Genomic DNA, 27,499 nt, shown 5'->3' with positions numbered 1-27,499 from the left:
CTGTCAAGCCCTGTTCACAAAAAAATGTGCAGCTGGGAGTTGGGGGGCGGGTAGACGATGCAGGGTGTGTGCTAATGAGGTCAGCTGGTCAACGCCTTCCTTTGTCATTACCTACAGTCTGTAAGGAAGAAAGACAGATGCAATAGATAGGTCTGGAAACATGGATTAAGGATAGTAAGGTACGTGTCTGTAGATTTTATGGAAAGCTTTGATATTTTTGCAAAAAAAGTACATGAATTCTATATTGATACATAGCGGAGCTGTAATTTAGAAGAAAAAAATGGTGACCTTAGACTTTAAATTTATTCCGATGGTTTATTATTCTCACATATTATTTGTATCTGAAGTCATTCCTTTCTTAAGAACGCATGTGATTTCAGTCTGACACAGAGTAAGCTGCTTTTATTTGTAAATTTGCTTAAAGCCATGTGTTCTGACAGGTAATCAGCATCTAAAAGTTTTTTGATGAAACTGAATTCCTACCAATACACCTTTATTAACCACTTATCATTGGACTGAAACAGCCAGACGGGACAAGAGTCAATTCTGTTGGGCATACAGTAGTATTGGTCCTGTACAATGTGATCCCTGAGACCAATCACAGCTATCACACACATGTAAACAAAGGCTGGTTCCTGACCTGATTTTCTGTTTGACTCACCAAGCCTGCAACTCCAGCCACAAGCTCTGCTATCAACACTTACAGGTACTCATGTTCTTCCTGTCACTTGGCACCATCTGTTCATCTCTCAGTGAGGCCTGGGCTGGAGATACAAGAGAGGCCGACCTCATCATTTCAGTCTCCTACCAGGTACATGATAGAAGCACTCAGAATCGGGTGCACCTGTACAGGGTATCCAATTAGCTTCTAACTTCAGCTTGTTCAAAGAACTTTGACAAAAAATGGAAGCTGATTGGTTTTTATGCAGAGCTGCACCAGATTTTGCACTCTCCAGCTTTAGTAAATCTACCCCTCTATGTCAGTGCAGCCAGCCATTGTCGCTAATCACCAGTGGCATCACTAACGTGGGGCCAGAGTGGGCCCTGACCCCCCAACATTATGCTGTGTCCCCTTATGTGCCCAATTAAAATGCCTTTTGTTGCAGGTGCCCTCCGGCCTGCATCTTGCTCGGGTCGCCGTCAGAATAACACAGGTTCTCCTGAGGAGAGCGTTCTGTCACATCTGCAGGAGATCCCCCCTTCACTCCCTCCCTCTCCATCCATGCTGACACTCTGCAATCTGAGAGAGAGAGCCGCCCAGGTGTTCAGAGCGCAACGCGGGGAACACAGTGATAACAGCTTTAATTTAAATTGCCGTGTTCCTCGCTGCTCACTATCAGATACAGCCCCTCCTGCTGGTCCCGGGACATTAACAGATCACCCATCCAATCCTAGTGATGGGTGATCTGTCAAATTTCCCCGGCCAGGGGAAGGGGCTGTATATGACGTTGCACGGTGGGAACACGGCAATTGAAATGAAAGCTGTTATCGCTGTGTTCCCTGTGCTGCACTCTGAACACCTGGGTGGCTCTCCTGTTCCTCTCCTCACCTGCACAGGTAGGCTGCATGGTGGACACAAGGCTGCATCAGTGGGCACTGGGCTGCATGGTGGACACAAGACTGCATTGGTGGGCACAAATCTGCAATGGTCGGCACAAGGCTGCATGTGGGCACTGGGCACAAGGCTGCATGATGGACACAAAACTGCATTGGTGAGCACAAGGCTGCATTGGTGGGCACAAGGCTGTATTGGTGAGCAGAAGGCAGCATTGGTGGGGACTGGGCACAAGGCTGCATTGGTGGGGACTGGGCACAATGCTGCATTGGTGGGCACAAGGCTGCATTGGTTGGCACTGGGCACAAGGCTGCATTGGTGGGCACAAGGCTGAATTGGTGGACACTGGGCACAAGGCTGCATTGGTGGACACTAGGCACAAGGCTGCATTGGTGGGCACTGGGCACAAGGCTGCATGGTGGACACAATGCCGCAGAGGAAGACGGACAGGAACAGAGGGGCAGGTGAGCTTACACTTTAATGTCCACTGGAGCGATACTAAAAAAACATCCATTTATGTAAATAGCAGAGGGATTTGGGATAGTGTGCAGGTAACTTTCTCCTTTGTTTTTTATTGTATATATTGGGCCATTGTTTATATTTTATACCCATTGTCAGGATATATAAAGTTATATACCTGTATATATATATATATATATATATATATATATATATATATATATATATATATATATATATATATATATTGTGGCAGCACGCAGGTAAAGTCACCTGGTTGTATCCAGGATGGGAAATATGTGTGCCCTAGATTCAGGCTTTATGCAGACTTGTACAACTAGAGGGGAAGAGTTAATGAGCCCAGCTGAAGTAAGTGGGCTCATTAAGACCTCTACAAAAAAACCCCAGCATGCTTAGGGAGATGCTCCATCCTGGAACCAGTTTTGTGTTGTATAGACTGGGGAGTGTGATATCTGTTCTGTGCGGTGAGTTAACGCCTGTGTGGCAAACCTCTACAACAGAGACAGGGACTGGTGCAGCACAAGGCTGCACTCAGTTGTTAGACAGGGAATCTAAGTGTGTAGTTAGAGGTCAAGCTGACCAGGATTTATTTTCATGTTTTATTTTTGTTTGGCTGTTATATGTATCACTGCATGTAGCATAAATAAACCGCATCTTTTGTTTTTTGCCCCTCCAACGCTGTCTGCTGTGCCTGATTTTGTGTTGTGAACCCATCCAGGGGGTCACACACACCCGCTGCCGAGCTAACCCCTCACAATATATATAAAATTATAAATATATATATATATATATATATATATATATAAATTGTGTTTTATAGTTTGCCCCCCTACTTTTGTCTCTGTCCCCCCATGTGCCCCCCCTAAGTATGAAAGCTGAAGACGCCACTGCTAATCACTGCCATAGCAGTACAATTTTGTGACACTGCACTTAATCTGGTGACAGTATGTAAAAAATGATTTTAACGCTGTCACCAGAGCAAATACAGTGAAAGGGAACTGACCTTATGACATAGTGGCATTGTACCGCTATGGTGGTGATTAGGGATGAGCTTGACACGAACACCAGCTGTTCGCCCGTTTAGTAAATACAGAACTTTGTGGGGCGTTCGCGCCAAGTTCGTGTGGCGCTTATGGCCCGTAATACACTGCGCCATCGCAGTGCATTGCTGGCTGATGAATGGCCAAGCATGCACTGTGACCCCGCATGCTTGGCCAATCACAGTTCCGGCAGCGAGGAGAGCCATAATTGGCCACAGGCATTGGCCACAGGCATCCTGCCTTATACCCCCTTAGGGCTCAGGGGATTTAGTACACGCCCCAAACTATATAAGGCCACCGGCGCGGCAGCCTTGTATAGTGTGTTGCGGTGTTCAGGGAGAGAGCAGGATAGGCAGGGACAGTGTGTTCTTTTCTTGTGAATCTAGCACAGTTACAGTGGGTGTATTGTGCCTCCTGCACAGTATACACCTGAAGCTACCCCCAACTGCTGGTGTTGTTCTGTTTCTATACCATAGGCAGCTGCAGCAGTTACAGTGGGTGTATAGTGCCTCCTGCACAGTATACACCTGAAGCTACCCCCAATTGCTAGTGTTGTTCTGTTCCTATACCACAGGCAGCAGCAGCAGTTAGAGTTGGTGTATTGTGCCTCCTGCACAGTATACACCTGAAGTTACCCCCAATTGCTAGCATTGTTCTGTTCCTATACCACAGGCAGCTGCAGCAGTTAGAGTTGGTGTATTGTGCCTCCTGCACAGTATACACCTGAAGTTACCCCCAATTGCTGGTTTGTTTCTATGCCACAGGCATCTGCAACAGTTACAGTGGGTGTATTGTTGTCAGAAACTATGAATCAGACCAAGACAGAAGTACAATTAAATCACACTTGTTTATTAAATAAAAATAAAACGCTAAATAGAAAAAGCGTAGTCAAAGCATAGCCCGAGTCCAGTAACCGGATAGAGTAGTCAGCCAGGCCAGAGTACAATAACCAGATCAGGTAATCAGCCAGGCCAAAAGTCAGGGATGAAGTAGAGCAACATCAAGTAGGATAAAGAGCCAGAAGGGATGTCAGCAAGCCAGTCTTTAAACAGAACCGCAGGAGATGATTTCTTGTGATGTGACCAAGGCGAAGGCAGATGTGAAGTGATCTGGACAGCTTAAAGTAGGCAGGTCAGACGAACATGATCAGGAACAGCTGGTAACTGTGGAGAGAGATGAGAGCTGGCAATTAGCCGACAGCTGAGCAGCCAGCCCAGAGAAGGAAGGGCTAAGCCAGCTCTGACAGTACCCCCTCCTCAATGACCACTCTCCCTCAGAGGGCCACCGGGCTTGAGGGGAAAGCGTCTATGGAACTCGCGGAGGAGGACAGGGGCATGTACGTCTGAGGATGAAACCCAGGAGCATTCCTCTGGACCATACCCCTTCCAATGCACCAGGTACTGAATGCGCCCACGGAACCTACGGGAGTCAACAATGGATTGTACCTCATACCTGTACCTCATACATGGTTCTCAACCTGAACAGGGTGAGGGCGTGGCACCAAGGTGGTAAATCAGTTACAGACCAACGGTTTCAATAAGGAAACATGAAACACATTTGAGATGCACATACTAGGAGGAACGTTTGAAATAAAAAGTGCTTATTTTAATGGCTAATATGCAAGATATTGTCCTAAAAAGGGTTTGGTGACCTGGCTCATGCCCCGGGGGCATTGGATCAATGGCAACATTTTTTTTTTAAAACGGCCATTTTTTCGGGAGCACTGATTTTAATGACGATTAAAGTGAAAACAAAAAAGTGAAATATTCCTTTAAATATCGTGCCTGGGGGGTGTCTATAGTATGCCTGTGAAGTGGCATGTGTTAACTGTGTTTAGAACAGTCCTTGCACAAAATGACATTTAACAGAAAAAAGGTAATTTAAAACTGCTTGCGGTTTTAATGTCATGTCTGGTTCCAGGCCCTATATACTCAGAACAGCAGTATACAGGCGGTGCAAACAAGACAGGGACTGTGTAGGCTTGTTGTGTTAAGTAGAATCTGTTTGTAATTTTGAACTGGTACATTTTTAAAGTGTAGCTCCAGTCAAAAAATCAATTTTTCAGCTTTTTGGAAAACTTAGGGAAGGTTTTTAACCTCAATATAATTTTTTTGGCCGTCCATCTTTTTTCATCTCCCTTCCTGTTGTCTCCTTCTGTTTGCAAGTAGGAGACGTTTGTAAGTTGGATGCTTGAAAGTAGGGGCCTGCCCTATATGCTCTGCAGAAATGTGGGCCTAAGGTGTTGGTGTTGCCACAACACTGTACGCTCTCAAAGTGACTCTTGGTGGGCGCTGGAGCGCCCTGCTGTGAACGATTATATCAATAATTGTAATTACATGCCATTGTTGAACAGTGGTAGAAAAATTGGGCCTTTGGTGGTTGTGGTGGTGGTGTTGGTGCCACAACACTATAAGTCCTCACAGTTACTCTCGGTGGGCGCAGGAACGGGCCCTGCTGTGAAAAATTATATCAAGAATTGTAATTACATGCCCCTGTTAAACAGGGGCGTAAAAATTGGGCCTTAGGCACTGGTGCTGGTGCCACTACACTGCAATCTCTCCCAGATACTCTAGTTGGAGTGCAGGAATGAGCCGTACTGCAAAGCATTGCATCAAAAATTGTATTACATGCCCCTGTTAAACAGGGGCTTTTAAAATTGGGCCTTAGGCACTGGTGCTGGTGCCCCGACACTGCAACCACTCCCATATACTCTAGTTGGAGTGCAGGAATGAGCCCTGCTGCAAAACATTGCATCAAAAATTGTAATTATGTGTTAAACAGGGGCCAACAAATTGGGACTTGTCACCCCGAACCAAAAATGTTCTTCCAAGCTATCAGCAGGATCATTGCGGAGGAAGAGGATAGTCAGTCAACATAGCAGGACAGTTACTCAGCATCAGCATAGGCAGTCTTGAAGGGATGTGACATTTTAAAAAAAATTATTCGGTTACATCAGCTTCAGGTGCTTGGTAGCTGGTGGTGATCCAAGACTGATTCATCTTTATGAAGGACAGTCGATCAACTAAGTCGGTGGACAGGCGCACCCTGTGATTTGTTACAAAGCCTCCAGCAGCACTGAAGGTGCGTTCCAAAAGAACGCTGGATGTAGGACAGGCCAGTAGCTCAATTGCATACTGTGCAAGCTCTGGCCAGTGATCCATCCTCAAGACCCAGTAAGCCAGAGGATTTTCGGTGGGAAAGGTGTCCAAGTCTGACCTTGCCCCTAGGTATTCCTGCACCATGTAAATCAGATGCTGGTTGCAGGAACCGATCATACCTTGGGGCTGCGGACTAAAAAATTGTCTGAACGCATCGGTCAGACGGCCACCTTCTCCACTGCTCCTTCTGTGACTGAACGAAGCCTCAGCAACATGTTGTCCAGGACCAGGAGTTTTTAACCTCCCAGTCTCTGGGAACACGTTACACAGACCTTTCTGCAAGGCCTCCCGGAGATGTCTAATCCTCTGCTCCTTCTGTGATGGCAAGATAAAGTCCGCAACCTTACCCTTGTACCGTGGATCAAGGAGAGTGGCCTGTCAGTAATGGTCCCTCTCCTTGATCCAAAGAATATGAGGATCCTTCCGCAGGCTTTGCAGGATCAGGGAGGCCATGCAGCGTAGGTTAGCTGAGGCATTCAGTCCGGAGTCCTCTGGGTCACTAAGGACAACATGATCCGCAGCCACCTCCCCCCAGCCACGTACAAGTCCACTGGTTTCTTGGGACTGTAAATAATCCCTAAAAGACTGCTGCTGCTGATGCTGAGTGCCAGGCTCCACCTCCATGCTGACACAATCCTCCTCCCCCTCCTCCTCCTCTTCCTGTGTGATGAGTGGGACAGCAGGAACACTGTCTGGATAAAGGGGGCCTTGAGTAGCAAGGAAGTCCTCCTCTTCCTGCCTCTGTTCTGCCTCAAGTGCCCTGTCCATTATTCCACGCAGCGTATGCTCCAACAGGTGGACAAGAGGTACAGTGTCACTGATGCATGCACTGTCACTGCTCACCATCCTCGTGGCCTCCTCAAATAGTGACAGGACAGTGCATGCATCCCTGATCATGCTCCACTGGCGTGGCGAAAAAAAACCAAGCTCCCCTGACCCTGTCCTGGTGCCGTAGTCACACAGGTACTCATTGATGGCCCTCTGCTGCCTGTGCAGCTGCTGCAGCATGACCAACGTTGAGTTCCACCTGGTGAGCATGTCACATATAAGGCGGTTCTTGGGCAGGTTCAACTCCTTTTGGAGTTCAGCCAGCCGAGCACTGGCATTAAATGATCGGCGGAAATGCACACCGACGTTCCTGGCCTGCTTCAGATCATCCTGTAAGCCTGGGTACCTGCCCAAGAACCGCTGCACCACCAGGTTAAGGACGTGAGCCACAAAGGGCACATGGGTCAGTTGTCCCTGTCGGAGGGTGGAGAGGAGGTTGGTGCCATTGTCGCAAACCACCATTCCTAGCTTAAGCCGGCATGGCGTCAACCACCTCTAGGCCTGCCCCTTCAAAGCTGACAAAATATCTGCCCCAGTGTGACTCTTGTCCCTCAAACAAACCAGCGCAAGCACGGTATGGCATATTTTTTCCTGCGTACTTGCGTAGCCCCTTGAAGGCCTACGGAGCACCGCTGGTTCCGAGGACAAAGCACTGGAAGAGGCCATGGAGGAAGAAGAGGAGGGGGTGGAGGAGAAAGGTGTGTCACAACCAGTAGTAGCATTTTGGAGGCTTGGTGGTGGAACAGCCTCCAACACTACTGCACCTTGTCCTGCATCCTTCCCAGCTGCCAGAAGAGTCACCCAATGGGCCATGAAAGATAGGTAATGTCCCTGTCCATGCCTGCTAGACCATGAGTCAGTGGTGATATACACCTTACCGCTGACCGTCCTGTCCATCAAGGCATGAACATTGCCTTCCACATGCCGGTAGAGAGCCAGAATCGCCTTCCGTGAGTAAAAGTGGCGTTTGGGGACCTGCCACTGAGGAACCGCACATTGCATAAACTCACGGAAGGGGGCCGAGTCTACCAACAGAAAAGGCAGTAGTTGAAGTGCAAGCAATTTAGCAAGCTAGCATTCAACCACTGGGCATGTGGATGGCTGGGAGTGAACTTCTTTCGATGGTCCAGGAGCTGGGGCAGGGAAATTTGCCTGGTACAATCGGATGTCGGTGTACTGCTAGCAGAGTGCCCGCAAGTACTTGGCTGTGACACACCTAATTCTACACCTTCATTCCTCTCAGTGCAGGTTTTAGAGAGGACTGAAGGTCTAGTGGGGTTGAAGATCCCAGCTGATGAGGAGCAAGGAGAGGTCCGCTTTGTTCTTTGGTGTGGGTCTTTAAGGTACGCTTGCCAACGAGCTGCATGGCAGGTCGACATATGTCTGGTCAAGCATGTGGTGCCCAAGCGGCTGATGTTTTGGCCACGTGAGATACGCTTGAGACATATGTTGCAGATAGCAGCAGTGCGATCTGATGCACTCATCTCAAAAAAGGCCCACACCAAAGAACTTTTGGAATAACGTGCAGAGTCAGCACCCTGCACAGGCGGAGCTCTGCGGTGTGATTCAGTCGGTGTGCTGCCCCTAAACTGGCCCCCGGAGGGCATCCTGCCTTGTTGGAGATGTGCCTCTTCCTCCTCTCTCCTATCAGGCACCCACGTGGAGTCAGTGACCTCATCATCCCCTCCCTCTTCATTCACTGGAGCAAACCTGGCAGTATGCTGCAGCTGATGGAACATGACTGCCAGATTGCTGTCCTTCTTGAGCATCCCCTCTCTCTGCGCTCATGCTACTGCCTTCCTCTAGCTGTGTATCATCATCAGAGCCTTGAAAATGCTGGGCATCCTCCTGGAGTATGTACCCAACACTGTAATCAAACAGTTCGGGGATTCCTCAGGAGGACATGGTGGGTCTAAGGAAAGAGTGACTGATGACATTGAGACGAGGGAAGAGGACCCGTTGGCAGCTGCTTTGCTAGTACCCTGCGCCTGGGTGAGAGAGGATGAGGAGGGCTTGGTCATCCACTCTACCAAGTCTTCGGCATGATGCGGCTCAACATGTCCAGCTGCCGAAAATAAGGACAAGCATGCCCCATGGCCACGTGCTGATGACGATGCACCACGTCCACGACCAGCACTGTTGTCTCTAGACACAGAGCCTGCTTGCCCTCTTTTATTGGCTCGTGACTGTCTGCCTCTCCTTGTTGGCCTTCCAGACATAGTAGTGGCCTGAAGGGAGATGGGAAAACCAGCAACTACTAGCTTTTGGTGCACACTGAGCAGATGACACAGTACACACACTGCAATTACTGCTGCTGCCTGCCTGTGTTACAGAAACAGAACAACACCAGTAATAAGGGGTATCTTCAGGTGTATACTGTGCTGGAGGCACACAACACCCACTTTAACTGCTGCAGATGCCTGCATTACAGAACATCAGCAATAAGGGGTATCTTCAGGTGTATACTGTGCTGGAGGCACACAACGCCTACTTTAACTGCTGCAGATTAGGGATGAGCCGAACACCCCCCGGTTCGGTTCGCACCAGAACTTGCGAACGACCCCCGCGTTCGGCACGAACGTTAGAACCCCATTGAAGTCTATGGGACTCGAACGTTCGAATTGGAAAGTGCTAATTTTAATGGCTAATATGCAAGATAGTATGCTAAAAAGGGTTTGGCGATCTGCCTCCTGCCTCAGGGGACATGGGTCACTGCAAAAAAAAGTTTTAAAAACTACCGTTTTGGCGGGAGCACTGATTTTAATGACGATTAAAGTGAAAAAAAAAAGTGAAATATTCCTTTAAATATGGTGCCTGGGGGGTGTCTATATAGTATGCCTGTGAAGTGCCACGTGTTTCCCGTGTTTAGAACAGTCCCTGCACAAAATGACATTAAACGGAAATAACACCATTTAAAACTGCTTGCGGTTTTAATGTTATATCTGGTTCCTGCAATATGGTTGAAAATCATTCAGAAAAATGGCATGGGTAGCCCTCCCTGCCCATTACCAGCCTATTTGGGTCTTGTACGCACATTAAGGGGAACCCTGTACCCATATTAAAAAAAAGGAAATGCGTGTGGCCCCCAGGCCCTATATACTCAGAACACCAGTATACAGGCAGTGCAAACAAGACAGGGACTGTGTAGGTTTGTTGTGTTAAGTTGAATCTGTTTGTCATTTTCAACCGGTACATTTTTAAAGTGTAGCTCCAGTCAAAAAAAATATCTTTAAGCTTTTTGGAAAACATAGGGAAGGGTTATCACCCCTGTATAATTTGTTTTGTCGTCCATCTTTTTTCATCTCACTTGCTGTTGTCTCCTTCCGTTTGCAAGTAGGAGATGTTTGTAAATTGGATGTTTGAAAGTAGGGGCCTGCCCTATATGCTCTGCAGAAATGGCGGAACAAGGTGTTGGTTTTGCAACAACATTGTAAGCCCTCAAAGTGACTCTTAGTGGCCGCTGGAGCGCCCTGCTGTGAACGATTATATCAAGAATTGTAATTACATGCCATTGTTGAACAGTGGTAGAAAAATTTACCTTTGGTGGTTGTGGTGCTGGTGCCACAACACTATAAGTCCTCACAGTTACTCTGGGTGGGCACAGGAAGGGGCCCTCCTGTGAAATATTATATCAAGAATTGTAATTACATGTCCCTGTTAAACAGGGGCAGAAAAATTGGGCCTTAGGCACTGGTGCCATCACACTGCAACCTCTGCCATACACTCTAGTTTTTTTGCAGGAATTAGCCCTGCTGCAAAGCATTGCATCAAAAATTTTACTTAAACGCCCCTGTTAAACAGGGGCAGAAAAATTGGGCCTTAGGCACTGGTGCCATCACACTGCAACCTCTGCCATACACTCTAGTTTTTTTGCAGGAATTAGCCCTGCTGCAAAGCATTGCATCAAAAATTTTACTTAAACGCCCCTGTTAAACAGGGGCAGAAAAATTGGGCCTTAGGCACTGGTGCCATCACACTGCAACCTCTGCCATACACTCTAGTTTTATTGCAGGAATTAGCCCTGCTGCAAAGCATTGCATCAAAAATTTTACTTAAACGCCCCTGTTAAACAGGGGCAGAAAAATTGGGCCTTAGGCACTGGTGCCATCACACTGCAACCTCTGCCATATACTCTAGTTTTTTTGCAGGAATTAGCCCTGCTGCAAAGCATTGCATCAAAAATTGTACTTAAACGCCCCTGTTAAACAGGGGCAGAAAAATTGGGCTGCTGGCATCACCCAGAACCAAAAATGTTCTTCCAACATATCAGCGGAGGAGGAAGAGGATAGACAATCAACATAACAGGACAGTCACTCAGCATCAGCATAGGCAGTCTTGAAGGGATGTGGTATTTCAAAAAAAATTATTCGGTTACATCAGCTTCAGGTGCTTGGTAGCTGTGGGTGATCCAAGACTGATTCATCTTGATGAAGGTCAGTCGATCAACTGATTCGGTGGACAGGCGCACCCTGTGATCGGTAACGAAGCCACCAGCAGCACTGAAGGTGCGTTCCGAAAGAACGCTGGATGCAGGACAGGCCAGTAGCTCAATTGCATACTGTGCAAGCTCTGGCCAGTGATCCATCCTCAAGACCCAGTAAGCCAGAGGATTTTCAGTGGGAAAGGTGTCCAAGTCTGACCTTGCCCCTAGGTATTCCTGCACCATGTAAATTAGACGCTGGCGATGGGTGCTGGAACCAATCATACCTTGGGGCTGCGGACTAAAAAATTGTCTGAAAGCATCAGTCAGACGGCCACCTTCTCCACCGCTCCTTCTGACTGATGCCTCAGCAACACGTTGTCCAGGACCAGGAGTTTGTGACCTCCCAGTCTCTGGGAACGCGTTGCACAGAGCTTTCTGCAAGGCCTCCCGGAGATGTCTCATCCTCTGCTCCCTCTGCGATGGCAAGATAAGGTCGGCAACCTTACCCTTGTACCGTGGATCAAGGAGAGTGGCCAGCCAGTAATGGTCCCTCTCCTTGATCCGAAGAATACGAGGATCCTTCCGCAGGCTTTGCAGGATCAGGGAGGCCATGCAGCGTAGGTTAGCTGAGGCATTCGGTCCGGAGTCCTCTGGGTCACTAAGGACAACATGATCCGCAGCTACCTCCTCCCAGCCACGTACAAGTCCACGTGTTTCTTGGGACTGTAAATCATCCCTATAAGACTGCTGCTGCTGATGCTGAGTGCCAGCCTCCACCTCCATGCTGACACAATCATCCTCCTCCTCCTCTTCCTCCTCCTCACCCTCTTCCTGTGTGATGGGTGGCACAGCAGGAACACTGTCTGGATAAAGGGGGCCTTGAGAGGCAAGGAAGTCCTCCTCTTCCTGCCTCTGTTCTGCCTCAAGTGCCCTGTCCATTATTCCACGCAGCGTATGCTCCAAGAGGTGGACAAGAGGTATAGTGTCACTGATGCATGCACTGTCACTGCTCACCATCCTTGTGGCCTCCTCAAACGGTGACAGGACAGTGCATGCATCCCTGATCATGCCCCACTGGCGTGGTGAGAAAAAACCAAGCTCTCCTGACCCTGTCCTGGTGCCGTAGTCGCACAGGTACTCATTGATGGCCCTCTGCTGCGTGTGCAGCCGCTGCAGCATGGCCAATGTTGAGTTCCATCTGGTGGGCATGTCACATATAAGGCGGTTCTTGGGCAGGTTCAACTCCTTTTGGAGCTCAGCCAGCCGAGCACAGGCATTAAATGATCGGCGAAAATGCACACAGACTCTCCTGGCCTGTTTCAGGACATCCTGTAAGCCGGGGTACCTGCCCAAGAACCGCTGCACCACCAGGTTAAGGACGTGAGCTACACAGGGCACATGGGTCAGTTGTCCCTGTCGGAGGGCGGAGAGGAGGTTGGTGCCATTGTCGCAAACCACCATTCCTGGCTTAAGCTGGCGTGGCGTCAACCACCTCTCGGCCTGCCCCTGCAGAGCTGACAAAACATCCGCCCCAGTGTGGCTCCTGTCCCCCAAACAAACCAGCGCAAGCACGGCATGGCATCGTTTTGCCTGCGTACTTGCGTAGCCCCTGCAACGCCTACGGAGCACCGCTGGTTCTGAGGACAGAGCACTGGAAGAGGCCATGGAGGAAGAAGAAGAGGAGGGGGTGGAGGAGAGAGGTGTGTCACAACCAATAGTAGCATTTTGGAGGCGTGGTGGCGGAACAACCTCCAATACTACTGCACCTTGTCCTGCATCCTTCCCAGCAGCCAGAAGAGTGACCCAATGGGCCGTGAAAGACAGGTAACGTCCCTGTCCATGCCTGCTGGACCATGAGTCAGTGGTAATATGCACCTTACCGCTGACCGCCCTGTCCAGCGAGGCAAGGACATTGCCTTCCACATGCCGGTAGAGAGCCGGAATTGCCTTCCGTGAGAAAAAGTGGCGTTTGGGGACCTGCCACTGAGGAACCGCACATTGTACAAACTCACGGAAGGGGGCCGAGTCTACCAACTGAAAAGGCAGCAGTTGAAGTGCTAGCAATTTAGCCAAGCTAGCATTCAACCGCTGGGCATGTGGATGGCTGGGAGTAAATTTCTTCCGCCGGTCCAGCAGCTGGGGCAGGGACATTTGTCTGCTATAATCGGACGTGGATGTACCACTAGCAGAGTTCCCGGAAGCACTTGGCTGTGACACACCTAATTCTACACCTTCATTCCTCTCAGAGCAGGTTTCAGAGAGGACTGAAGGTCTAGTGGGGTTGGAGATGCCAGCTGATGAGGAGCAAGGAGAGGTCCGCTTTGTTCTTTGGTGTGGGTCTTTGAGGTATGCTTGCCAACGAGCTGCATGGCAGGTCAACATATGTCTGGTCAAGCATGTGGTGCCCAAGCGGCTGATGTTTTGGCCACGTGAGATACGCTTGAGACATATGTTGCAAATAGCAGCGGTGCGATCTGATGCACTCGTCTCAAAAAAGGCCCACACCAAAGAACTTTTAGAATAACGCGCAGAGGAAGCGCTCTGCGCAGGCGGAGCTCTGCGGTGTGATTCAGTCGGTGTGCTGCCCCTAAGCTGGCCCCCGGAGGGCATCCTGCCTCGTTGGACATGTGCCTCCTCCTCCTCCTCCTCCTCCTCCCTCCTTCCAGGCACCCACGTGGAGTCAGTGCCCTCATCATCCCCTCCCTCTTCATCGCTGTAGCAAACCTGGCAGTATGCTGCAGCTTGTGGAACATGACTGCCAGATTGCTGTCCTTCTTGAGCATCCCCTCTCTCTGTGCTCACGCTACTGCCTTCCTCTAGCTGAGTGTCATCATCAGAGCCCACCAAACACTGGGCATCCTCCTGGAGCATGTACCCAACACTGTGCTCAAAGAGTTCAGGAGACTCCTCAGGAGGACGTGGTGGGTCTAGGGAAGGAGTCACTGATGATGACATTGAGAGGAGGGACGACGATGTGTTAGCAGCTGCTTTTCTACTACCCTGAGACTGGGTGAGAGAGGATGAGGAGGATGAAGAGGGCTTGGTCATCCACTCTACCAAGTCGTTGGCATGTTGCGGTTCAACATGTCCAGCTGCAGAAAAGAAGGACAAGCATGTCCCATGGCCACGTGCTGATGACAATGCACCGCGTCCCCGACCAGCACTGTTGTCTCTAGACACAGAGCCTGCTTGCCCTCTTTTATCGGCTCGCGCCTGTCTGCCTCTCCTTGCTGGCCTTCCAGACATGGTAATGGCCTGAAGGGAGTTGGGTAAAACAGTAGTTGGGTAGTTTATATTGTGCTGGAGGCACACAACACCCACTAACTCCTGCAGATGCCTTTTTTATAGAACAGCAGAGTTAAAGGGGTATATACAGATGTATACTGTGCTGTGCTGGAAGCACACACAACTTCCAATAACTCCAGCAGATGTCAATCGGGCCCAAATAGAGAACAGCTATGTAGGTGGATAATAGCGGTATGTACTGGGTACAGAGCAGGCACACAGCACGCACTATCTCCTGAGTGACACTGCTGACTGCAAGCTCTATTGTTAAAGATGGACCACTAGCTATATAGGTGAGGTGAATATCACGGTGTATACTGCGGTCAGGGCACGCAGACAATAACCAGAAAACAGCAGAGTTAAAGGGGTATATACAGATGTATACTGTGCTGTGCTGGAAGCACACACAACTTCCAATAACTCCAGCAGATGTCAATCGGGCCCAAATAGAGAACAGCTATGTAGGTGGATAATAGCGGTATGTACTGGGTACAGAGCAGGCACACAGCACGCACTATCTCCTGAGTGACACTGCTGACTGCAAGCTCTATTGTTAAAGATGGACCACTAGCTATATAGGTGAGGTGAATATCACGGTGTATACTGCGGTCAGGGCACGCAGACAATAACCAGAAAACAGCAGAGTTAAAGGGGTATATACAGATGTATACTGTGCTGTGCTGGAAGCACACACAACTTCCAATAACTCCAGCAGATGTCAATCGGGCCCAAATAGAGAACAGCTATGTAGGTGGATAATAGCGGTATGTACTGGGTACAGAGCAGGCACACAGCACGCACTATCTCCTGAGTGACACTGCTGACTGCAAGCTCTATTGTTAAAGATGGACCACTAGCTATATAGGTGAGGTGAATATCACGGTGTATACTGCGGTCAGGGCACGCAGACAATAACCAGAAAACAGCAGAGTTAAAGGGGTATATACAGATGTATACTGTGCTGTGCTGGAAGCACACACAACTTCCAATAACTCCAGCAGATGTCAATCGGGCCCAAATAGAGAACAGCTATGTAGGTGGATAATAGCGGTATGTACTGGGTACAGAGCAGGCACACAGCACGCACTATCTCCTGAGTGACACTGCTGACTGCAAGCTCTATTGTTAAAGATGGACCACTAGCTATATAGGTGAGGTGAATATCACGGTGTATACTGCGGTCAGGGCACGCAGACAATAACCAGAAAACAGCAGAGTTAAAGGGGTATATACAGATGTATACTGTGCTGTGCTGGAAGCACACACAACTTCCAATAACTCCAGCAGATGTCAATCGGGCCCAAATAGAGAACAGCTATGTAGGTGGATAATAGCGGTATGTACTGGGTACAGAGCAGGCACACAGCACGCACTATCTCCTGAGTGACACTGCTGACTGCAAGCTCTATTGTTAAAGATGGACCACTAGCTATATAGGTGAGGTGAATATCACGGTGTATACTGCGGTCAGGGCACGCAGACAATAACCAGAAAACAGCAGAGTTAAAGGGGTATATACAGATGTATACTGTGCTGTGCTGGAAGCACACACAACTTCCAATAACTCCAGCAGATGTCAATCGGGCCCAAATAGAGAACAGCTATGTAGGTGGATAATAGCGGTATGTACTGGGTACAGAGCAGGCACACAGCACGCACTATCTCCTGAGTGACACTGCTGACTGCAAGCTCTATTGTTAAAGATGGACCACTAGCTATATAGGTGAGGTGAATATCACGGTGTATACTGCGGTCAGGGCACGCAGACAATAACCAGAAAACAGCAGAGTTAAAGGGGTATATACAGATGTATACTGTGCTGTGCTGGAAGCACACACAACTTCCAATAACTCCAGCAGATGCCAATCGGGCCCAAATAGAGAACAGCTATGTAGGTGGATAATAGCGGTATGTACTGGGTACAGAGCAGGCACACAGCACGCACTATCTCCTGAGTGACACTGCTGACTGCAAGCTCTATTGTTAAAGATGGACCACTAGCTATATAGGTGAGGTGAATATCACGGTGTATACTGCGGTCAGGGCACGCAGACTAGTGATGGACGAACGTTTCGCCCGGCGGTCGTTTCGCGGCGAATTTCCGACTTTCGCCGTCCGCGGGTTCGAACGCCTTTTTCCGTCGTTCGCCCCGGCGGACTTACGTGTTTAATGTATACAAGAACTTTAACCTTTCGTGACACGTTTATCATGTGTTACAGGACAACCAATTGAGACATGACAGCTCATGGACACTTGGACATTCCCCCTAACCTATAAATACACCCGATCCGGTGGCCATTTTACATTCTTTCTTCTGTCACTGTAGGGAAAGGATCCTGTGTGGAGTAGGGACAGAGAAAACGCTAGCTATTTGGTACACAAAAGTTCTTTTCAGGACTGGTATAGGTGTTAGGTCAGCAGCCTGAGTTTCTTTTGTCAGTTTAGATAAAGGGACAGAGCGCTGTATGCTGCTATTTTAGGGACAGCTCAGCCAGATTAGTCTTTCTTCATCATCATCATCATCATCATCATTAGCTGTTACTATCAGGTCCACAAAAGAGCTGTTCCAGCTAATCGTTCCAGCCTACTCTTTTTTGCCAATTTGTATAGGGACAGGCAGGAAGCAGTGTGTCAGGCAGTGAGGATAATTTTAAAGACTTGCTGTTACTATTAGTTCCACAAAGGTTCTTTTCAGGACTGGTATCAGTGGTACGGTAATAGGCTTGTACACGTATAATATTCTTTCTTCCAAATATAGAAAGAATATTATACTTGACTGCTGCCCTTCTGCTGCAGTCTGCTAATCATTCACAACTCACTTGTTCCACAAAGCTCTTTATCAGGACTGGTAACTTGGTCTGTCTAGGGTGCTACGGTACATAGGCTTGGGTGCGGTACAGTCTGCTGTTCTGTAAGGACCGCTATCGGTCCACAATACATAGGGTTGCCGTGCACTACTGCTGACCGCTGCCCTATACTGCAGCAGTCCTTCAGCGGTATAGGGACTGACGCACAGTCTGCTAAACACTAATACACAACCTGCTTGGTCCACAAAAGTTCTTATAAGGACTGGTAACTTGGTATAGGGTGCTACGGTACATAGGCCTGAGTGCGTTACAGTCTGCTGTTCTGTAAGGACCGCTATCGGTCCACAATACATAGGGTTGACGTGCACTACTGCTGACCGCTGCCCTATACTGCAGCAGTCCTTCAGCGGTATAGGGACTGACGCACAGTCTGCTAAACACTAACACACAACCTGCTTGGTCCACAAAAGTTCTTATAAGGACTGGTAACTTGGTATAGGGTGCTACGGTACATAGGCCTGAGTGCAGTACAGTCTGCTGTTCTGTAAGGACTGCTATCGGTCCACAATACATAGGGTTGCCGTGCACTACTGCTGACCGCTGCCCTATACTGCAGCAGTCCTTCAGCGGTATAGGGACTGACGCACAGTCTGCTAAACACTAATACACAACCTGCTTGGTCCACAAAAGTTCTTATAAGGACTGGTAACTTGGTATAGGGTGCTACGGTACATAGGCCTGAGTGCGTTACAGTCTGCTGTTCTGTAAGGACCGCTATCGGTCCACAATACATAGGGTTGCCGTGCACTACTGCTGACCGCTGCCCTATACTGCAGCAGTCCTTCAGCGGTATAGGGACTGACGCACAGTCTGCTAAACACTAACACACAACCTGCTTGGTCCACAAAAGTTTTTATAAGGACTGGTAACTTGGTATAGGGTGCTACGGTACATAGGCCTGAGTGCAGTACAGTCTGCTGTTCTGTAAGGACCGCTATCGGTCCACAATACATAGGGTTGCCGTGCACTACTGCTGACCGCTGCCCTATACTGCAGCAGTCCTTCATTGGTATAGGGACTGACGTACAGTCTGCTAATCACTAACACACAACCTGCTTGGTCCACAAAAGTTCTTATAAGGACTGGTAACTTGGTATAGGGTGCTACGGTACATAGGCCTGAGTGCGTTACAGTCTGCTGTTCTGTAAGGACCGCTATCGGTCCACAATACATAGGGTTGCCGTGCACTACTGCTGACCGCTGCCCTATACTGCAGCAGTCCTTCAGCGGTATAGGGACTGACGCACAGTCTGCTAAACACTAACACACAACCTGCTTGGTCCACAAAAGTTTTTATAAGGACTGGTAACTTGGTATAGGGTGCTACGGTACATAGGCCTGAGTGCAGTACAGTCTGCTGTTCTGTAAGGACCGCTATCGGTCCACAATACATAGGGTTGACGTGCACTACTGCTGACCGCTGCCCTATACTGCAGCAGTCCTTCAGCGGTATAGGGACTAAGAGTTTTGTCACAGGGTGATTTAAAAAATGACAGGCAGAGGAAGAGGCAGGCCCTTCCGCAGGGGTGGTAGGGGTAGGGCAGGAGCAACAGCCTTGAGCCAAAGTGGGAAGTTGCAGAAGGTGCGTTCAATTACTTTAAAGGACGCACCAGACTTGGTTGAGTGGCTCACTCAGCCTTATTCTTCTGCACCCTCCTCATCCTCTCGATCTGCACCCTCTTCTTCACTCTCTGCTATGTGCACCCCCAAAGACACTACCACCAACAACACCACCACCACCACATACCTTCCGCTTGAGTGCAAATGGGGGCCTTCATGCTCCAGTGTTTTAATAGGGACCCCCGTATAAAAAGCATGAGGGTCAAGGACCAGTACTGGGTGGCAACGTACTTAGATCCCCGGTACAAACACAAAATGGCGGAAATGTTACCGCCGTCGCAGAGGGCTGTCAGAATGCAGCACTTCCAGGCCTTGCTTCGAGAAATGCTGCATTCTGCTTTTGCGTGCGCTGGCAGAGGAGCAATTCCCACTCCCAGAGAAGGATTTGCGGGTACCAATCCAACAGCGCCTGCAAGAAGAGGCCGGTTTGAAGATGTGTTGGTGACTTCGGATATGAGGTCATTCTTTCAGCCGACCCATCGACAGGTGTCATCCGGATCCAGCATCAGGGAACGCCTAGACCGTCAGGTGTCCGACTACATTGGGTTAACGGCCGATGTGGACGCTCTGAGGAGTGATGAACCCCTAGACTACTGGGTGGGCAGGCTTGACCTCTGGCCAGAGCTTGCCCAATTTGCAATCGAACTGTTGGCTTGCCCCTCATCCAGTGTCCTGTCCGAAAGGACGTTCAGCGCAGCAGGGGGGATTGTGACCGATAAGCGTACTCGCCTAGCTCACGACAGTGTTAACTACCTCACATTTCTAAAAATGAATGAGGCATGGATCTCGGAGGAATTCAACACATGTGATCAGTAGACCATGTATATGTCTATAAACAATTTTTGGAATCAAGCACACAGACCTTCTTAATTCATTTGGCTCACTTCCCTGACCCAAAAAAGCACACCGTACTATATGCCCCTACCCTCCTCTTTGAAGAGGTTGAGCGGTGTCATATTTCTACTGGGGCTGCTTATTATGAGGGGTTCCCACCATCCCTGTGCTGTGCTGACTTCCTCCTGGGTGTTCTTATTATGAGGGGCTCCCACCATCCCTGTGCTGTGCTGACTTCCTCCTGGGGGTTCTTATTATGAGGGGATCACACCATCCCTGTGCTGTGCTGACTTCCTCCTGGGGCTGCTTACGGTGCTGCTGTCAGCGCTGTATGTCACGGAGCTGCTGTCAGCGCTGTATGTCACGGAGCTGCTGTCAGCGCTGTATGTCACGGAGCTGCTGTCAGCGCTGTATGTCACGGAGCTGCTGTCAGCGCTGTATGTCACGGAGCTGCTGTCAGCGCTGTATGTCACGGAGCTGCTGTCAGCGCTGTATGTCACGGAGCTGCTGTCAGCGCTGTATGTCACGGTGCTGCTGTCAGCGCTGTATGTCACGGAGCTGCTGTCAGCGCTGTATGTCACGGAGCTGCTGTCAGCGCTGTATGTCACGGAGCTGCTGTCAGCGCTGTATGTCACGGAGCTGCTGTCAGCGCTGTATGTCACGGTGCTGCTGTCAGCGCTGTATGTCACGGAGCTGCTGTCAGCGCTGTATGTCACGGAGCTGCTGTCAGCGCTGTATGTCACGGAGCTGCTGTCAGCGCTGTATGTCACGGAGCTGCTGTCAGCGCTGTATGTCACGGAGCTGCTGTCAGCGCTGTATGTCACGGAGCTGCTGTCAGCGCTGTATGTCACGGTGCTGATGTCAGTGCTCTGTATTACGGTGCTGCTGTCAGTGCTCTGTATCTCCTGCACCCTCTTGTTTGCCTACCCTGGTCCCTGACCTTCCCTCTCCTCCATTGCCTTCATTAGCTCCATAGTCCTGAATTGTCAGAACAATTTCCCAAATAAAAAAAAAATGCTTGTAGTTATCGATCCCAAATTCACCTCATACATGTATTATGCTATTGTCCAGGTGGTGGGACTACGTGCTACCCCCTAATAATTACCCCGTGGCCGCAAATTCGACCTAAAGGTTTGCGAAATTCGCCTCCCATTGAAGTCAATGGAGCCCGCGGCGAACGGTCGTTTTCGCGAACGTTTGTGTCCGTTCGCGTTTCGCGTTCGCGAAACGTCCCGTCGGAAGTTCGTCCATCACTAACGCAGACAATAACAAGAAAACAGCAGAGTTAAAGGGGTATATACAGATGTATACTGTGCTGTGCTGGAGGCACACACAACTTCCAATAACTCCAGCAAATGACAATCGGGCTCAAATAGAGAACAGCTATGTAGGTGTATATAGTGGTATGTACTGGGTACAGAGCAGGCACACAGCACGCACTAACACTACTGACTGCAAGCTCTATTATTAAAGCTAGATCACTAGCTATATAGGTGAGGTGAATATAGCGGTGTATACTGCGGTCAGGGCACAGACAGTAACCACTACACAAGAGCAAAATAGTAAATCAGCCAAAAACGATTGGTGTGTAACTGTGTTGAAGGTACACAGAACACCCACTGCTTCAGATGCTAACAAACACTACACGAGGCCGCCTGAAAGGCAGCTTTATATAGTGTGGGGCGTGCACTACACAGTCTGAGCTATGATTGGCCACAGGCAGGATGCCTGTGGCCAACCATTGCTCTTCCCGCTACTGGCGCTGCGATTGGCCAAGCATGCAGGGTCACAGTGCATGCTTGGCCAATCGTGAGACAGCAATGCATTGCGCCATCGCAGTGCATTGTGGGCCACACGAATTTTGCCGCGAACGGCCCAAACGTTCGGAATTCGGCGAACGCACGAACGACCGATGTTCGAGTCGAACATGCGTTCGACTCGAACACGAAGCTCATCCCTACTGCAGATGCCTGTATTACAGAACACCAGCAATAAGGGGTATCTTCAGGTGTATACTGTGCTGGTGGCACACAACACCCACTTTAACTGCTGCAGATGAATGTATTACAGAAACAGAACACCAGCAATAAAGGGTAGCTTCAGGTGTATACTGTGCTTGAGGCACACAACACCCACTTTAACAGCGCTAAGTTTTAAAGCCACAAAGACACTTCCCTGCCTATCCTGCTCTTTCCCTGACCGCCGCAACACACTACACAAGGCCGCCGCGCTGGCGGCCTTATATAGTGTGGGGAGTGTACTTAACCCCCTGAGCTATAATTGGCCACAGAGGCATTCTGCCTGTGGCCAATTATGGCTCTCCTCGCTGTCGGTGCTGTGATTGGCCATGCATGCGAGGTCACAGTGCATGCTTGGCCAATCATTAGCCAGCAATGCACTGCGATGGCGCCGTAAGCTAGCTATGAGTAAGCGCTGGTTTTAGCGTGAAACGCGTCAGTTATTTGGTTTATGTTTTTTCCCTTTGCTGTGGTGATTCGTGTGATATGGAGTTTTTTCACTCATTTTTCATCTAATCCGGAGTGCGGCTGTCCAGAGTTTGTTTGTTTTTCATATACTTTGTTTTTCATGTGTCTGCCCTTCCATGTGCTCCTTGCTGTGAAGGCAAGTTATAGGTGGGGGCAGGGAACTTTTGGTTTGTTATTGTTTGATAACATACTGCATTCATCTTGCCATCAATTTTGACTAAATTTCCTGTGCCTTTGTAGCTCCCATATCCCCAAAACATCAGCAATCCACCCCCGTGTTTCACAGTAGGAATGGTGTACCTTTCATCATAGGCCTTGTTGACTCCTCAGTGTAGAGTTTATGGTTGTGGCCAAACAGCAAAATTTTGGTCTCATCACTCCAAATGACTTTGTGCCAGAAGTTTTGAGGCTTGTCTCTGTGCTATGTGGTGTATAGTAAGCGGGATACTTTGTGGCATTTGCATATTAATTAATTTCTTCTGGTGATTTGACCATGCAGCCCATCTTTCTTCAAGTGTCTCCTTATTGTGCATCTTGAAACAGCCACACCACATGTTTTCAGAGAGGCCTGTATTTCACCTGAAGTTATTTGTGGGTTTTTCTTTGCATCCTGAAAAATTTTACTGACAGTGATGGCTGAAATTTTAGTTGGTTTACCTGACCGAGATTCGCTTTCAACAGAATCCCTTGTTTTTCACTTCTTGATTAGAGTTTGAACACTGCTGATTGGCCGTCACAATTCCTTGGCTATCTTTTTTTATATAATTTTCCTGTTTTATACAGTTCAACTACCTTTTCCCGCAGATCCTTTGACAATTCGCTTTCCCCATGACTCAGAATCCAGAAACATCAGTGCAGCACTGGATAAAAGATGCAAGGGTAAGTCAGGAGTACAGAAACTCATATACACACACACTAATTACAAGCAAACAGATCTGAGGTGAGGATGGTTACATTTAATAGCCATTCAAAGCCCTTTGTGTCAACTTGTGTGCATGTTAAAAGAATAGAAACAATAGAATCGAAAAAAAAGGACAAAACAGAAAATAAAAGAATAGTAAAACAGAACAAATTACAATATAAAATAAAAGAACAGATTAAAACAAAATTTAATAGAAAATAAAGGAATAGAATAGAAAAGAGTAAAAAATAGAATATAATAGAATTCAATAGAATAAAATAGGGACAATATAACCATCTTCTGAAATTCAAATTTCGAATAGAATAAATTTGAATATAATGGAAAAGAATAGTATAGAATAGAAAATAATAGAATAGAAAAAAGAATAGAATAGAAAAGAATAGAATAGAATAAACAATAGAAAATAATAGAATAAAATAGAGAATATAACAATATAACTGTTTTCCAAAATTCTAATTTTGAATAGAATAAATTTGAATTTGAATAGTATAGAAAATAATAGAATATAATAGAAAATAAAAGAACAGAATAGAAAATAAAAAAAATAGAATAGAAAAAAACAATAGAATAGAATGGAATAGAAAGAATATACAAAAACAACAAATTCTCCTGCGCTCTGGTGTCTCGGTCTTTGAAATGTGATATAGATAGTTTAAGATGGTTTTGTCAAAAGGTCTTGCAGCTAGGGATGAGCTTCGTGTTCGAGTCGAACATACGTTCGACTCGAACATCGGCTGTTCGTCCGTTCGGCGAAGTCCGAACATTTTGGTCCGTTCGCGCCAAATTCATGTGGCGCTCACGGCCCACAATGCACTGCGATGGCGCAGTTCATTGCTGGCTCATGATTGGCCAAGCATGCACTGTGACCCCGCATGCTTGGCCAATCGCAGCGCCAGCAGCGAGGAGAGCCATGATTGGCCACAGGCAGGATGCCTGTGGCCAATCATAGCTCAGGCTGTGTAGTGCAGGCCCCACATTATATAAGGCCGCCAGCGCGGCGGCCTTGTGTAGTGTGTTGGCGTCTGAAGCAGTGGGTGTTCTGTGTACCTTCAACACAGTACACACCGATCGTTTTCGCCCGATTTTCGATCTTGCTGTTGTGTAGTGGTTATTGTCTGCGTGCCCTGACCGCAGTATACACCGCTATATTCACCTCACCTATATAGCTAGTGATCTATCTTTTATAATAGAGCTTGCAGTCAGTAGTGTTAGGAGATAGTGCGTGCTGTCTGCGTGCTCTGTACCCAGTACATACCGCTATATCCACCTACATAGCTCTTCTCTATTTGAGCCCACTTGCCATCTGCAGGAGTTATTGGAAGTTGTGTGTGCCTCCAGCACAGCACAGTATACATCTGTATATACCCCTTTATCTCTGGTGTTCTATAATAAAGGCATCTGCAGGAGTTAGTGGGTGTTCTGTGTACCTTCAACACAGTACACACCGATCGTTTTCGGACGATTTTCGATCTTGCTGTTGTGTAGTGGTTGTTGTCTGAGTGCCCTGACCGCAGTATACACCGCTATATTCACCTCACCTATATAGCTAGTGATCTATCTTTTATAATAGAGCTTGCAGTCAGTAGTGTTAGGAGCTAGTGCGTGCAGTCTGCGCGCTCTGTACCCAGTACATACCGCTATATCCACCTACATAGCTCTTCTCTATTTGAGACCACTTGCCATCTGCAGGAGTTATTGGAAGTTGTGTGTGCCTCCAGCACAGCACAGTATACATCTGTATATACCCCTTTATCTCTGGTGTTCTATAATAAAGGCATCTGCAGGAGTTAGTGGGTGTTGTGTGCCTCTAGCACAATATACACTACCCAACTGCTTTTTTACCCAACTCCCTTCAGGCCATTGCCATGTCTGGAAGGCCAGCAAGGAGTGGCAGACAGGCGCGAGCCGATAAAAGAGGGCAAGCAGGCTCTGTGTCTAGAGACAACAGTGCTGGTCGTGGACGCGGTGCATTGTCATCAGCACGTGGCCATGGGACACGCTTGTCCTTCTTTTCGGCAGCTGGACATGTTGAGCCGCAACATGCCAACGACTTGGTAGAGTGGATGACCAAGCCCTCTTCATCCTCCTCATCCTCTCTCACCCAGGCTCAGGGTACTAGCAAAGCAGCTGCCAACGCATCGTCTTCCCTCCTGTCAATGTCATCCTCAGTGACTCCTTCCCTAGACCCACCACGTCCTCCTGAGGAGTCTCCTGAACTCTTTGAGCACAGTGTTGGGTACATGCTCCAGGAGGATGCCCAGTGTTTTGTGGGCTCTGATGATGACACTCAGCTAGAGGAAGGCAGTAGCATGAGCGCAGAGAGAGGGGATGCTCAAGAAGGACAGCAATCTGGCAGTCATGTTCCACAAGCTGCAGCATACTGCCAGGTTTGCTACAGCGATGAAGAGGGAGGGGATGATGAGGGCACTGACTCCACGTGGGTGCCTGGAAGGAGAGAGGAGGAGGAGGAGGAGGAGGAGGCACATGTCCAACGAGGCAGGATGCCCTCCGGGGGCCAGCTTAGGGGCAGCACACCGACTGAATCACACCGCAGAGCTCCGCCTGTGCAGAGCGCTGCCTCTGCACGTTATTCTAAAAGTTCTTTGGTGTGGGCCTTTTTTGAGATGAGTGCATCAGATTGCACCGATGCTATTTGCAACATATGTCTCAAGCGTATCTCACGTGGCCAAAACATCAGCCGCTTGGGCACCACATGCTTGACCAGACATATGTTGACCTGCCATGCAGCTCGTTGGCAAGCGTACCTCAAAGACCCACACCAAAGAACAAAGCGGACCTCTCCTTGCTCCTCATCAGCTGGCATCTCCAACCCCACTAGACCTTCAGTCCTCTCTGAAACCTGCTCTGAGAGGAATGAAGGTGTAGAATTAGGTGTGTCACAGCCAAGTGCTTCCGGGAACTCTGCTAGCGGTACACCCACGTCCGATTATAGCAGGCAAATGTCCCTGCCCCAGCTGCTGGACCGGCGAAAGAAGTTCACTCCCAGCCATTCACATGCCCAGCGGTTGAATGCTAGCTTGGCTAAATTGCTAGCACTTCAACTGCTGCCTTTTCAGTTGGTAGACTCGGCTCCCTTCCGTGAGTTTGTACAATGTGCAGTTCCTCAGTGGCAGGTCCCCAAACGCCACTTTTTCTTTAACGGAAGGCGATTCCGGCTCTCTACCGGCATGTGGAAGGCAATGTCCTTGCCTCGCTGGACAGGGCGGTCAGCGGTAAGGTGCATATTACCGCTGACTCATGGTCCAGCAGGCATGGACAGGGACGTTACCTGTCTTTCACGGCCCATTGGGTCACTCTTCTGGCAGCTGGGAAGGATGCAGGACAAGGTGCAGTAGTTTTGGAGGTTGTTCCGCCACCACGCCTCCAAAATGCTACTATTGGTTGTCAGACACCTCTCTCCTCCACCCCCTCCTCTTCTTCTTCCTCCATGGCCTCTTCCAGTGCTCTGTCCTCAGAACCAGCGGTGCTCCGTAGGCGTTCCAGGGGCTACGCAAGTACGCAGGCAAAACAATGCCATGCCGTACTTGCGCTGGTTTGTTTGGGGGACAGGAGCCACACTGGGGCGGATGTTTTGTCAGCTCTGCAGGGGCAGGCCGAGAGGTGGTTGACGCCACGCCAGCTTAAGCCAGGAATGGTGGTTTGCGACAATGGCACCAACCTCCTCTCCGCCCTCCGACAGGGACAACTGACCCATGTGCCCTGTGTAGCTCACGTCCTTAACCTGGTGGTGCAGCGGTTCTTGGGCAGGTACCCCGGCTTACAGGATGTCCTGAACCAGGCCAGGAAAGTCTGTGTGCATTTCCGCCGATCATTTAATGCCTGTGCTCGGCTGGCTGAGCTCCAAAAGGAGTTGAACCTGCCCAAGAACCGCCTTATATGTGACATGCCCACCAGATGGAACTCAACATTGGCCATGCTGCAGCGGCTGCACACGCAGCAGAGGGCCATCAATGAGTACCTGTGCGACTACGGCACCAGGA

The 27,499-nt window shown here is 48.9% G+C and overlaps 1 protein-coding gene across 3 annotated transcripts in view; it reads right to left on the bottom strand.

Annotated features, from left to right (window-relative positions):
• The window catches only part of LOC143955255 (brevinin-2HS2A-like), a 278,539-nt gene that overhangs the window by 247,019 nt on the left and 4,021 nt on the right, over nt 1-27,499 (bottom strand). Inside the window, exon 2 of one of the 3 annotated variants that reach the window (XR_013269795.1) lies at nt 22,877-23,436. The exons of 1 other annotated variant lie outside the window; for it this stretch is intronic. Coding sequence is in view for 1 of the 2 variants with exons in the window: in XM_077465336.1 (XP_077321462.1) it covers nt 23,369-23,406 (38 nt within the window). In the remaining variant the exon portion in view is untranslated. Of the gene's footprint in view, nt 1-22,876; nt 23,437-27,499 lie in introns of those variants that run through there. One more of the 3 variants, XM_077465336.1, reaches the window with a different exon arrangement.

This window comes from Lithobates pipiens, unplaced genomic scaffold, assembly GCF_037356315.1.
Source record: "Lithobates pipiens isolate NorthernLeopardFrog02 unplaced genomic scaffold, aLitPip1_a1.2 Scaffold_35, whole genome shotgun sequence".
In the NCBI taxonomy this organism is placed as follows: domain Eukaryota; kingdom Metazoa; phylum Chordata; class Amphibia; order Anura; family Ranidae; genus Lithobates; species Lithobates pipiens.
The sequence above is the reverse complement of the archived record's forward strand: the minus strand, read 5'-3'. Positions and strand labels throughout refer to the sequence as shown.